This window comes from Gracilinanus agilis, chromosome 2, assembly GCF_016433145.1.
Source record: "Gracilinanus agilis isolate LMUSP501 chromosome 2, AgileGrace, whole genome shotgun sequence".
NCBI classification, from domain to species: domain Eukaryota; kingdom Metazoa; phylum Chordata; class Mammalia; order Didelphimorphia; family Didelphidae; genus Gracilinanus; species Gracilinanus agilis.
In genome coordinates this window covers 226,067,006-226,079,023 of record NC_058131.1, presented here as the reverse complement: position 1 = coordinate 226,079,023, position 12,018 = coordinate 226,067,006, and the positions used below count along the sequence as shown (strand labels likewise).

The 12,018-nt window shown below is 38.4% G+C and overlaps 1 protein-coding gene across 1 annotated transcript in view; it reads right to left on the bottom strand.

Moving 5' to 3' along the window:
* Positions 1–1,140, bottom strand: part of XDH (xanthine dehydrogenase) — a 77,851-nt gene extending 76,711 nt beyond the window's left edge. Inside the window, exon 1 of the mRNA XM_044659590.1 lies at positions 922–1,140. Coding sequence (XP_044515525.1) covers positions 922–969 — 48 coding nt within the window. The 5' untranslated portion in view covers positions 970–1,140. The remainder of the gene's footprint in view (positions 1–921) is intronic.
* Between the last annotated feature and the right edge of the window lie 10,878 nt (positions 1,141–12,018).

The window sequence follows — 12,018 nt, the reverse complement described above, 5'->3', positions numbered from 1 at the left end:
AAAAAAAAAAAAAGGAAAGTTTCCTAGCCAAACGGGCCAGCAATAAGCTAAGAAGCATTAAGGGTTAGCTTGGACTCCATCCTAAATGGTCCATAGAGTGTGACACTGCCCAGTCCCTTTGCTTTTATTATTTGAAAGCAAGCACAAAGTCCTCAAATCCAACTTAAGATCCTTCTCTGCTTGCCTTCATTTTATGCCTTCATGTATATTTATATACATAAAAATATATGTATATATATTCATATATACACATATGAGAATTTTTATATAGATATAGTTATATACTCATACTATATATATAGAGAAAGGGAGAGAGGTATATATATGTATGTGTGCAAATTAGAGAGAGAGAGAGAGAGAGAGAGAGAGAGAGAGAGAGAGAGAGAGAGAGAGAGAGAAAGTGTATATATAGAAGATCTTTATACTATAGAGGTCCAGGACTTCTCAGGAATTTCAGATTTACAATGAGAAAGAGCCTTAAAGGTTATCTTGTTGAAATTTCTCCTTTTATAGATGAAGATACAAAGGCCTCAGTGGGTGATGAGATTTCCCCAAAGACACACACACCATCAATAAGTGGTTGAGCCAAGATTTGAACTAGAGTCCTGAGTCTCCATTCAACATCCTTTTCCACTACCTTGGTCTCTACAGCAGATCTGGTGATTTAATGTAATCCATCCTCCCACACCAATTTCTTGCTTTTGTCTTGCTTTTACCTCCCCAGGTATCTTTTGTCCCTAGAATATTTTCCCTGTATTCTATATTCTTGGCCAGAGAAAACTAGACTTCTTATAAAAGCTTAGCGTGAGTTCTGTGAGCACACAAGGAGAGAAAGAAAAAAAGTCCAGTCAAGTAGATACACAGACACCCACACATGATTTCCTGATGAAAAACAGAGCCAAAGGTCAGACCCTCGCTTACCTTTTTGCCATTGACAAAGAAAACCAACTCATCAGATGCCATTGTCATGGGCTGAAGACCCTGTGCTGTCTGCACCTCGCCCTTGGGTCACCCCTGCCAGCTGTCTCTGCTGTGCACCCGGAGAAATATCTCGTCTCCAGATATAATTTAATTCAAAAACGAAACCACATCATCCAGTAGCAAACAGGCACAAAAAGTCCTTGGCAAGAGTTTCTACTGTTTACATAACGTTCACCAATCCTACATAGCCAATGACCATCCCACTTCTGTGACACCAGAGCTCCGACCAGACCACATGTAGAGGTTCCCAGCAACCCCAGGATCAGCTGAATTTCTCAACTCCTGCCCACACAGACGCTGCTTTATCCTTTTTCACCTCCTGCTATTGGAGGGCGGGACTGAAGGTGGGGCCACAGAGGCCTCTCCCCTGGCAAATAAAGTTGATTCAAGTATGGGACTGCCCACACTTCCAGGCTTCCTCTAGCCTCAAGAAACACAAACTCCCCTATCACATCAACCATAGAGCTTCTTCTTTTTCTTTTCAGTCATAGGGTAGGTACTGTTTAAATTCATGTTGAGTTTGCTAAATTAATGAGTTACAGGGGAATCTAACCATTTTTGAATTAATTGTTCCCTTAAACTTAAAAGGTATCCTGAGAGGAAGAGAAAATAGAGAGGCCCTTGAGTCTAAAGATCAGGGGTCGGCAACGTATGGCTCTTTCTGCAGGAGCCATAAAGTCCATTTTTTTTTCAGGTGCTGTTATAGGAGCGCGCACTGTGAGCACTGTACGGCTCTCACGAAATTACATTTTTAAAACTGTCGTGTTTATGGCTCTCAAGGCCAAAAAGGTTGCTGACCCCTGGTCTAAAGACTTGAGTTCAAAGCTCAACTCTGTCATTTACCAATTGTCATAACCTTGGATAAATCACTTAAACTCTCTTGAATCATTGCCTCACCTGTAAAATAGGAATGATAATAAAAATGGTTCTAGTAAAAACCTCAGAAAATATGAGGATCAAATGAGATATATGGATTGTTTTTAGCCTACCTGTAAAATATTATTCTGATTTTTTTCTCAAGGTGACAGTAGTTAAAAGGAAAAAAAAATCTCAACTACAAATGCTGACATGCTCTTTTTTTCCCTCCTCTCATCTGGAACCACAATTCTTTCCATATCAGGAACTCCTTCATGTGGAAACTCTTTCTACCAATACACATTGGTAACAGTCTGTAATTTATCATGTGGCATTGAGAATCGGAGCATCTTGCCTACAAGTATAAGTCAAAATCAGGAAATTAACCTAATTCTTCTTGACTCTAAGGTGAGCTCAGTATCTATTGTGTCATGTTTTCTACACCATGCATGAAGAGAAATTCACCCAATTGGGCGTTACATCTCCCACCAGATGCAGCACAGGACTTGTCTTCCCCTGTCCTGCTTGGGCAGCAGCCAGGTAATATATACGTATGTACATAGATAGGAGGAACACAGAATAGGCCTAGCAATCTTCACAGGTAGAGAGGTGTTTCCTTTCTGAGATCTCCCTATGCACATAAAACCCAATTATATAATTCGTCATCATCAGAATTGTTGCTATTGTCACTGTTATTGTAATTAGATCTAAACCTATGATTTCATTTGTGCAGGGAGCTTAACTCCCTCTACCAATGCAGATTGGCTCCTGCTCTGAAGCAAGTTCTCTATCTACTATTGGGAAGCATTAGATAGACAAGTTTGACTGGAACATAAAGTAAATGAAGGGAATTAATGGGAAATCAATAGGGACAAGGTAGACTGGCGCCAGATTGTGAAAAGCTTTCAATATCAAGTTGAGGAAAGAGGAAAGAATTATTATAACCATACCTCTGGCAATAGACTCTATACATGCACTGACACTGGTTGGTATTATTATTTTTATGTTAATTATTAATGTTATATATTTATGTAATGTAATTATTATACACATATACTCATGTATTCTAGCTATACACACATATAGGAACCATCTAAGAAGGACAGTGTAGAAAGATTAGTCACCAAGGAGCCCCCATAAGGTCACTAAATTTCTATGGCCAAATAACTCATTGCTGACCAACATTCTGCTAATGAGCCTTTCTGAACTTAGCTGGGCCTGTCCTCATATGCCAGCCAAGTGATCATCTGTGACTAACTTGTATCTGAAACCTTTCCAATTTTTACAACTTACCCAATCTTGTTTTCCATTGGCCTAGCTTTTAGGGATTTAAGCTCAGATCCATGTGAGAATGAAACATGAAATAGAGCCTTATCATTCTTATCATAATCACAACAAGCCAGGGCCTTTCCTTTGCATAGAACTTTGTGGTTTCCTAAACTCATTCCCGTGTGTTATTTCATGTGATCTGCTCAACAATCCTTTGAGGTAGGGAGAGAAATCATCATTATTATACCCCTTTCATAGATGGGGAAATTAAAGGTTAAGAGATTTTAACCTACACAATATCTCTGGGATGTTGTCACTCCCTCATTCCAACATTTTAAGGTTTCCGCTAACATTTAACTTGTCACTAGGTAAAGGACCACAAAGCTATAGAACCCTCTATAATTGGGGATAATTGAATGTTGATTAAACTTTCAAGTAGAGTTCACTCATATCTACTCACATATGATCACTAATTGGCATATTAATACCTGGGAACTTGTATTAGTTCTGGCAAAGACTACATTTTATATTGAACAAAACAGTGTAATAATGTGACTAGTAGAATGTAAATTCCTTGAGGATAACCAAAGGGCCTCAGATCCCTCAGTGATTTATTGGGGTCTCTACCTCAAGTATGTGAAGATTTCCCCACTGGAAGAGATATGAATAATTTGTTCTAAAGTGCCAAAGCAGGCATCATAGAGGGCTTAGAGTTTGGTTCAGACATCAAAAACTCTGAAATCATCCACTGCATCCCCAGCCATTCCCAGGCTTCTTGACTTTGGTCTAACCACAGGACTCCAGTAGCACTGGAAGACAGAGTGAGGCTGAAGACTTGGTGCAATTCTGCCTCACTTAAATCCAATTTACCTGCAAGTCAAATTCCTTGAGGACTAGGAGTGTTTTGGTTTTGTGTTTGCATTATTAGTGCCTCACACATAGTAGATTCTCATATGATAAATACTTGAATTGAATTGAATAAATGTTGGCTGAAATGAAATCTGTCCATCTTTCAAATAGCTCAGACTATAACTGTATGCAGCCTTGAAGCCTGATGACTCTACTGCCTAGGAGCTGCTTAGATGTCAGCAATATCACGCAGAGAGTGAAAGAAAAGATAAAGGGAATGTTCTACACTATAGACATTTTTTCATCTCTGATTGGTTCACCCTCGGACACATTGATGGCCCAAAATGTTCTTATTCACATGTATCTTCTTTGCAATCAATAAAAGCATGTTGTGACACTATGAATCTATATGTGCATCCAAATGAAGTCCATAGCAAGAAATAGAAAGTGGATTTGTAGAATAGGGGGCATTTATCATTATTGTTTCTTTTTCTCTCATTTAGGTACTTAAAACCTTTCATGATCTGGCCAACCTACCTAATCCATATTGATTTCATATTAGTCCCTTTTATAAAATTTTATTATAGAGAACTGTCCTACTTGATTTGATGTTCCTCAAACATCAAAATGACATCCCATCTCCCCTCTCCCAGAATTTACATCAATTTCCCCTTCTCACCTCTACCTCTTAGAATTCACAGCTTCCTTCAAATCTGAGTCCTAGCACTATCCAGTGGGATGGGGGTACTTTCAAACCTATGCAAATGTTTTCTCACCTTCCTTAGCTCTCCTATGAGAATATAAGCTCCAAGAGAACAGGAATTTTTTTTCACATTGCCTTTGTGCATACTGTGCCAAGAATAAACTGATAAGTTTTTAGTAATGATTTCTTGAATTCCACATGCCCATCCTTATTCCAAAAACAATCATGTATTTTCTTTGTATATGTTCCAGATATTCAAAGTCTCTCTCCACTCTAAACCATTCTCCAATTATCCACTTAAGTAATTTTCCTAAAATGCAGGTCTGATCATATCATAGAACTCCCTACCCACCACACACACACACACACACACACACACACACACACACACACACACACCAACTCAGTGAACTTCAGTGGCTTCCTATTGCCTCCAGGTACAAATACAAAATGCTTTGTTTGGCATTCAAAGATCTTCATAACTCACAAACCTTTTCCTTTTCCAGGCTTTCTGACCTCCTACTTTTCCAGGCTTCTGACATCGTACTCCTGAACCAATATTCTTCTATCCAGTGTCACTGATCTCCTAGCCATCTCAAAACAAGATGCTCCATTTCAGCCTAGAACTCTCTCATCTCCACACTGACAATTTACTTTCCTGGCTTCCCTTAAGTCCCAAATAAAATTTCACTTACTTCAGGAAGCCTTTCCTAAAGCCTTCATTCTTGTGTATAGTTTACTTTGTATCTATGTTTACATATTGTCTTTCCTATTAGATGGTAAGCAACTTGAGGGCAAGAAACATCTATTCCCTGGTGCTTGCTACAATGTCTGGCCTATAGTAAGTGCTTAAATGTTTATTGAATGAATTATGCATATACATACACACCTATTATCTCTTCTATTAGAATGTATGATTCTAGAAAGAGAAAGGACTAGTTTCCTTTTGTCTTTGTATAACCAGTGCTTAATTAGTATTAATTAATAGTAGGTACATAATGCTTACTGACGAATTAATTGATTGATGAATTGAATGGAAGGAATTTCATCCCTCCATTGACTTCCAACATCTGGCCCAATCCTTAGAATTTTTCCCTCTCCTCACTTCTAACATCATATACACTTACCTGAAATTATGTTTCACATTATATGGGCAAGGGATGAATTTGGTCTAAGAAGCATAATAGGTAGAAAGGATGAAGCATTGGCTTTTTTAAAAATGTATACATTATTTAATTCTTTAGCCACTTTGTTGACCCTTCATCTCAGGCAGGTGTGGGGAGGTAGAATTTGACATTCTCTCTATTGCCTTTTTCTCTAAATTGTTGATCTCTCAATTAGTCCGCTTTCACTCAATGCTGCAGTTCTAGGGAACAAGGGTTGAGAGATAAGGGTGTGTTTCCTTTCTGAACAAAAATGGGATACTTCAAATACAATGATGTCCGACCCTTGAAAGGCACTGGAAGCCAGAAAGAACAATGGGTAGATAAACTCCGAGTGCCTAGACCCTGAGGTTTCTCAACTTGGTTATTTTCCAAGCAATACATAAGTGCCTCTTAGTAAAGTATATTGTCAGACAATAACAACAGAATTTTATAGACAAACAACTTTGAAAGGCTTAAGATCTCTGATCAATGCAATGACTACCCATGATTCCAGATGACTAAAGATAAAGTATGATACCCACATCCTAACAGAATGCAAGATGTGCTATTTGAACAAAACCAATGAGCAAATGTGTTTTGCTTGACTATGCATTTTTATTACAGGGTTTTGTTCTTTTTTTTTCTTGATGTGGAATTGAGAAAGGTGAGGGTGAAAAAATTAATGCTTATTCATTTTTTTAAAGTAAAATGATCATAAAATTGATAATAATAGATTGTAGTACATAGGACTTTTCTTTAGGGTGCTAAATCAAGAGAGAGTGCTAACTGTATTTGTATTCTATCAGCATTAGTAGATACAAAAGATTTTAGCGCCTAGTTAGAATAATTCACTAAAATAGGAAGCTATCAGATGGGTGTCTGGGATACACTTCCCTTGTTCCCATGCTACTCCTCTATGGGCATTTCAACCCTCCTCTCCCATTTCACACTGATATCCCAATGTCACTGTCTCTCTTCCACACTTAGCTACAAGTCTGCTTCATGCAACTAGTCCTAGGAATGGTTCGTGGAACTTTTCACCAGACCAAAAAAAAATTTGATCACAGTCATATTGAGCTAAACCTATAGTAAATGACCTTGAGGTTTGACCATGGAATCCTTCACCTATAATATTAATAATTCTAGTTCTTGTTACTGACATTTACATAGATCTTTAGGGAGTACAAAGTGGTTTGCATGCAATATCTCATTTTTGTCTCATTACAATCCTGGAGGTATATTACTAATCTAATTATCTTTACTTTACAGATGAAGAAACTGGCTCTTTCTTTTTAACTTTCTTTTAATCCCTTAATCCCTTCCCTTCCATCTTAGAATCAATCCTATGTATTGGTTCCAAGGCAGAAGAACAGTAAGGACTATGCAATGGAGGTCAAGTGACTTGCCCAAGATCATACATCTAGGAAGTGTCTGAGTCTAGTCTTGAACCCAGGAATTCTTGTCTCAAGTCATGGCTCTCATTCCATTGAAGTCCCTAGCTTCCTCTCAAACTGGCTCTTTCAAGGCACCCCTGTTGCTGTTCTCCCAGTAAAATTGAACAAATAAGCCTCTTTTATATTTAATATAATAATAATAATAATAATAGCTAACATTTATAATGTGGTACAATGGATAGATTGCCTAGGCTTGGACTCCGGAAGATCTGAGTTCAAATCCAGCCTCAGATACTTACTAGCTATGTGACCCTGAGCAAGAAAGAACTGATGGAGTTTGAGCACAGATTGAAGTTTATCATTCTTCACTTTATTTCCTTCATGAATTTTTCTATAGTGCAAATGATATGTAACTTCTTTCTCAATATGATGAACATGGAAAAATTGTAGGATAACATATGTACTACCTATATCAGTGATGGCAAACCCTTTGGAGACAGAGTGCCTGACCCTGCCCCCCACCACACACCCCAGATCTAGCTCCATGCCTCTCCCCCACTACATTTTAGGTATGCCCTTCCCCCTCCTTGCCCCACACAGGGGAGGGAGAAAGCACTACAAATGGGCTGCTGGACAGAGGGGTGGATGAAGTGAGAATGTCCTCAGTGAGTGTAGAGAAGGGGAGGGGAGTGGCCCAATCACTTAGCTCCCCTCCAGCTCTGCCATCAGTGAACTGACGGCCTTATTTCCTATGCACTCCCACTGGGCTGCTCTGCAGAGGGGAGGGGGCTGTGAAAAAAATATCATTAGACCCAGAGGAGAGGGGGAGGGTAACAGCTCTGCCTGAGTCCCTCTGCCTTTCTAGTAACGAACTTGCGAGGGTGGGGGTGGGGGGGTTGAGTGCTCACAGAGAGTGCTCTGTATGCCATCTTTGGTATCTGTGCCATAGGTTTGCCATCACTGATCTATATCATATTACCTGACATCTTGGTTGGGTAGAGGAGAAATAATATGAATTGCAAAATGTCATAAAATTATTATTAAAAATTGTACAAGTTCTCCACAGAACATGAACAGAAAGATAAAACATGAAAGACTTAATTTATAGGAATATGTTGGCCTTCATGATGATATGCTATGTGATGCAGGGAAGGTGGGGAGGGATTGGGACACTAAATGGGGTCTATTATTTGGATGTGACAAAAAGTAAGTTAAACATATAGGAGATCTGTGATTTCATTTGTGTAGTGTCTTCTTTTGTTATATATGGAAGTACTTTTTGGTTTGGATTTGAAACATTTAGAATAAAAATAGTTAATTTTAAAAATTATATCAGCATGTTAAAAAATTAAAAGAAAGAAAAGAAAAAGAAATAGACACAGGAGTTAAACTGAATGAGTTTTTTTTCTAAATGTAACATTTAGGTGGCTTCTGGGTAGCTCAGTGGATTGAGAGCCAGGCCTAGAGACGGGAGGTACTAGGTTCAAATTTGGCCTCAGACACTTTCCAGCTGTGTGACCCTGAGCAAGCCACTTGACCCCCATTGCCTAGCCCTTGCCTCGGAACAATACCCAGTATTAATTCTAAGATGGAAGGTAAGGGCTGAAAATAAAAATAATAAAATAATAAATGTGACATTTAGTTTTTAAATCATGGAATTTTATTAAGTTGTTATGGAACTCAGGGGTCATTTAGTCATATCTTCTTAGTTTATCCATAAAGGAACTGGCCCAGGAAAGTTAAATTAATTACCCAAGATCACACTACTAGTTAGTGATATGCTTAAATACAGAACCCAGATCTTCTGACTCCTAATCCAATGTTCTTTTCCAATATACTATCTCTCCTCTTAACTGCTTGATACATCCAAGACAAGGAAACTTGGGGGAGAGGACTTTAGAAAAACAATTTCAGATGGTATGGGGAACATATAAAGATATCAGTAATGAGATGTATGAGTTAAGAAATACCTTATAGTATTCAAGAATGGAACCAATAATTCTAATTTCAGTTCTCAAATACAGAATTTACCAAATGGGCAGAAGGGAATAAAACTCCAGGAAAACAAAAAACATTGGCTCTGAAAGTCCTGGAAGATGCTGATAGAATACAAGAAATATAGGAACTCTAGGAAAAATCTGAAATTCCATGGGGAAAGTTCCTAGATCTCCCAAATTATCATGAAGGTCGGTAGAAGGAGAAAAGATGAAGAAGACCAGCTTAAGGAGTTGTTCAAGATTTACTTTTCAGACCCAGAAGTAACCAGGCGCAAAAGATTATCCCAGCTATGAAAAGTATAAAGCATCTAAATAAGTGCAGAAGAAACACCTTCAGGCATAGAAGACATTTGAGAAGGTTTAGGAAGATCCTATAGAGAAAGTGCCAGCTAAGAAAAAGTTTTAAAAACATCTTCTAAAGATTGAGAATAGAAAGGTAAGTAAAAAGGGCAGGTTCTGACTCTATTCCTTCATATCTCGCCTCAACCCCACAACACAACATCCTGGCTGGAGATAAAGAGAAGCTAGAATAATTTGGAATGGGAAGATCATTAAAGTCTTACACAACAGGGCAGGTCTCTTGGGATTGAAAGTATCTGTGGCAACAGCCTGGTGCTGAAAGTTTCTGGATTTCATGATACTTAATTTTGCAAGCAGAAAAAACACTTAAAGCACCACACCCTCTAAGATTAACCACTGTCCTAGGTTGGTGGGACAATTCCCTGGTTCAGGATCCAAAACAATCAGAAACCCAATGTTTCTCCACATCTGAGTTATGTTCATAAAGGCTGATTGGCTGTCATTTCCTCAGAAGACCAAAGACTCAAAAACAAAACCAAAGACTCAAAAACAAAAAAGTAGGAGTTGGTGCCTGGTAATTTTTGTAACTTGTTAGTAGGAGGTATTCAAGAGATCATGGACTAAGTTTGATCACAACTAACTATACAGGTCTGGCTTTGTCACTCTTCTGCTCAAAATTTCTGCAATGGCATCCTTTTATCTCTGAGATAGAAGAAAAATTCCTCTTTTGGCTTTTAAAGCCCTTCACAGTCTGACTCTGAACCTACCTTTCCAGGCTAACTGCAAACTCCTCCCACACTAGCCTTCTTGAAGCTCTTTACAACCTCTAAGTCCAGTCTCCAGGTCTTTTCACAGACCATCATCCTCCAGGTCTAGAATGAACTCTCTCATCCCCTCTGGCTCCTAGAATCCCTAAATTTCTGCAAAGGTCAGCTCAAGCTCTGCCTCCTACAGGAAGTCTGTCATGATCTCCCCATGGAAAATACTTTCTATCTTTTTTTTTAAGTCCGTATCTTCCATCTTAGAACCAATACTGTGGATTGGTTCCAAAGCAGAAGATGATAAGGGCCAGGCAAGGAGGGTTAAGTGAATTATTAGGGTCACACTGTCTGTGGCCAGTTTTGAACCCAGGTCCTCCCAACTCCAAGTCTGGCTCTGTATTCACTGAGCCACCTAGCTGCCCCCTACTTTGTATTTATTTTGAATATATTTTATATATTCACTTTTTTTTGGTGCAAATCCTGTTTTCCCACAATAGTGGAGGTGGGGGGGGTGGAAATTCCTCAATGACAAGTGGTATTCCATTTTTTTTCTTTTAGCCCTAATTATAGAGCAGTACTGGCCTAGCACATAGTAGGTGCTTAATAAATATTTGTTGAATAAATATTTTTAGAAATCAGGAAAGCATATTTGGACTAAGGCCTGCTGTTGATTCAGGGTCTGAAGTCCTCACCCTAAATGACTCACAGGAAGACAAAAGAGAAGCAATTTACTAACAAATAACAAAAAGGCCTAGTCAGCCTTCTTGAGACAATATAACTCTGCTACAGCATCCCAGGCTTAACATTCTTAGACTGAAAGCTACTGACAGAAGCAACAGCTAGAAAATCAGGTCCCACACCCAGCAGGAAACTCTACATCTTCCCAAACTCAATCGTGTCTGTCAACCCTCAGGTGGAAAGGTGTCATTTGCTTATATCCCACTGACAAGTAGAGAAGCCTCAAAGGGAGATAGTCACCTGCCAGACTAGCTAAAATATTCATATTTGCATTTTGTCCACGCATGGCCCACATTAGCACCTCAACTATAAACATAGTAGCATGAAGTAAGAATAGCAACAGTTAAGAAAAACGCAGCATGATCTCATTTGTATCCCTCAACTACTTTCCAATCTGAAAATGTCTTTTCCAAAATTTCTCAGGGTCTACCTAATTTGCTACAATTTATACGGCATTTATAAGTAGATATATAATACAAATCTGTGTTATAAAAATATCAAGCTAACAATATATATGTGCATATTTATGTATATAACTGTATCTTTTTATATATTTATGTGTATATCTTTACACATATGCTAATAAAAATACACATGCACAATATTTGTATTTCGTAGAAATATTTACTTTCTTTTTATTATGCTAAAATAGTGGTGCTTTTAGGATTTACGTTATTGTACTCTCCAATAGAAAGCATGGGCTGTGTTAAAGTATACAGTACACCATTTTCATACATGTACAACATTGGTGGATGAACAATGTCTCTTAGCAATAATACTGGATGTAGCATCTGGTTTTACCAGTTGCATACTCAGACCATTATAAGAAAAAATCTCTTGTGACACTGCAAAGTATTTAGAATGTGCAAACTGATATAGGAGCTTTCATCCACTTCTTAAAGGGTACCACCACAGGAAAGTCCGCTTAAGATGTTGGTAGATTTAATAAAGTTGGAATGCTGCTGGCACTGTTGAATTGGGCAACAGCTCTTCAGACCTGGCTCAGAGCTATAATGCATCTGTATA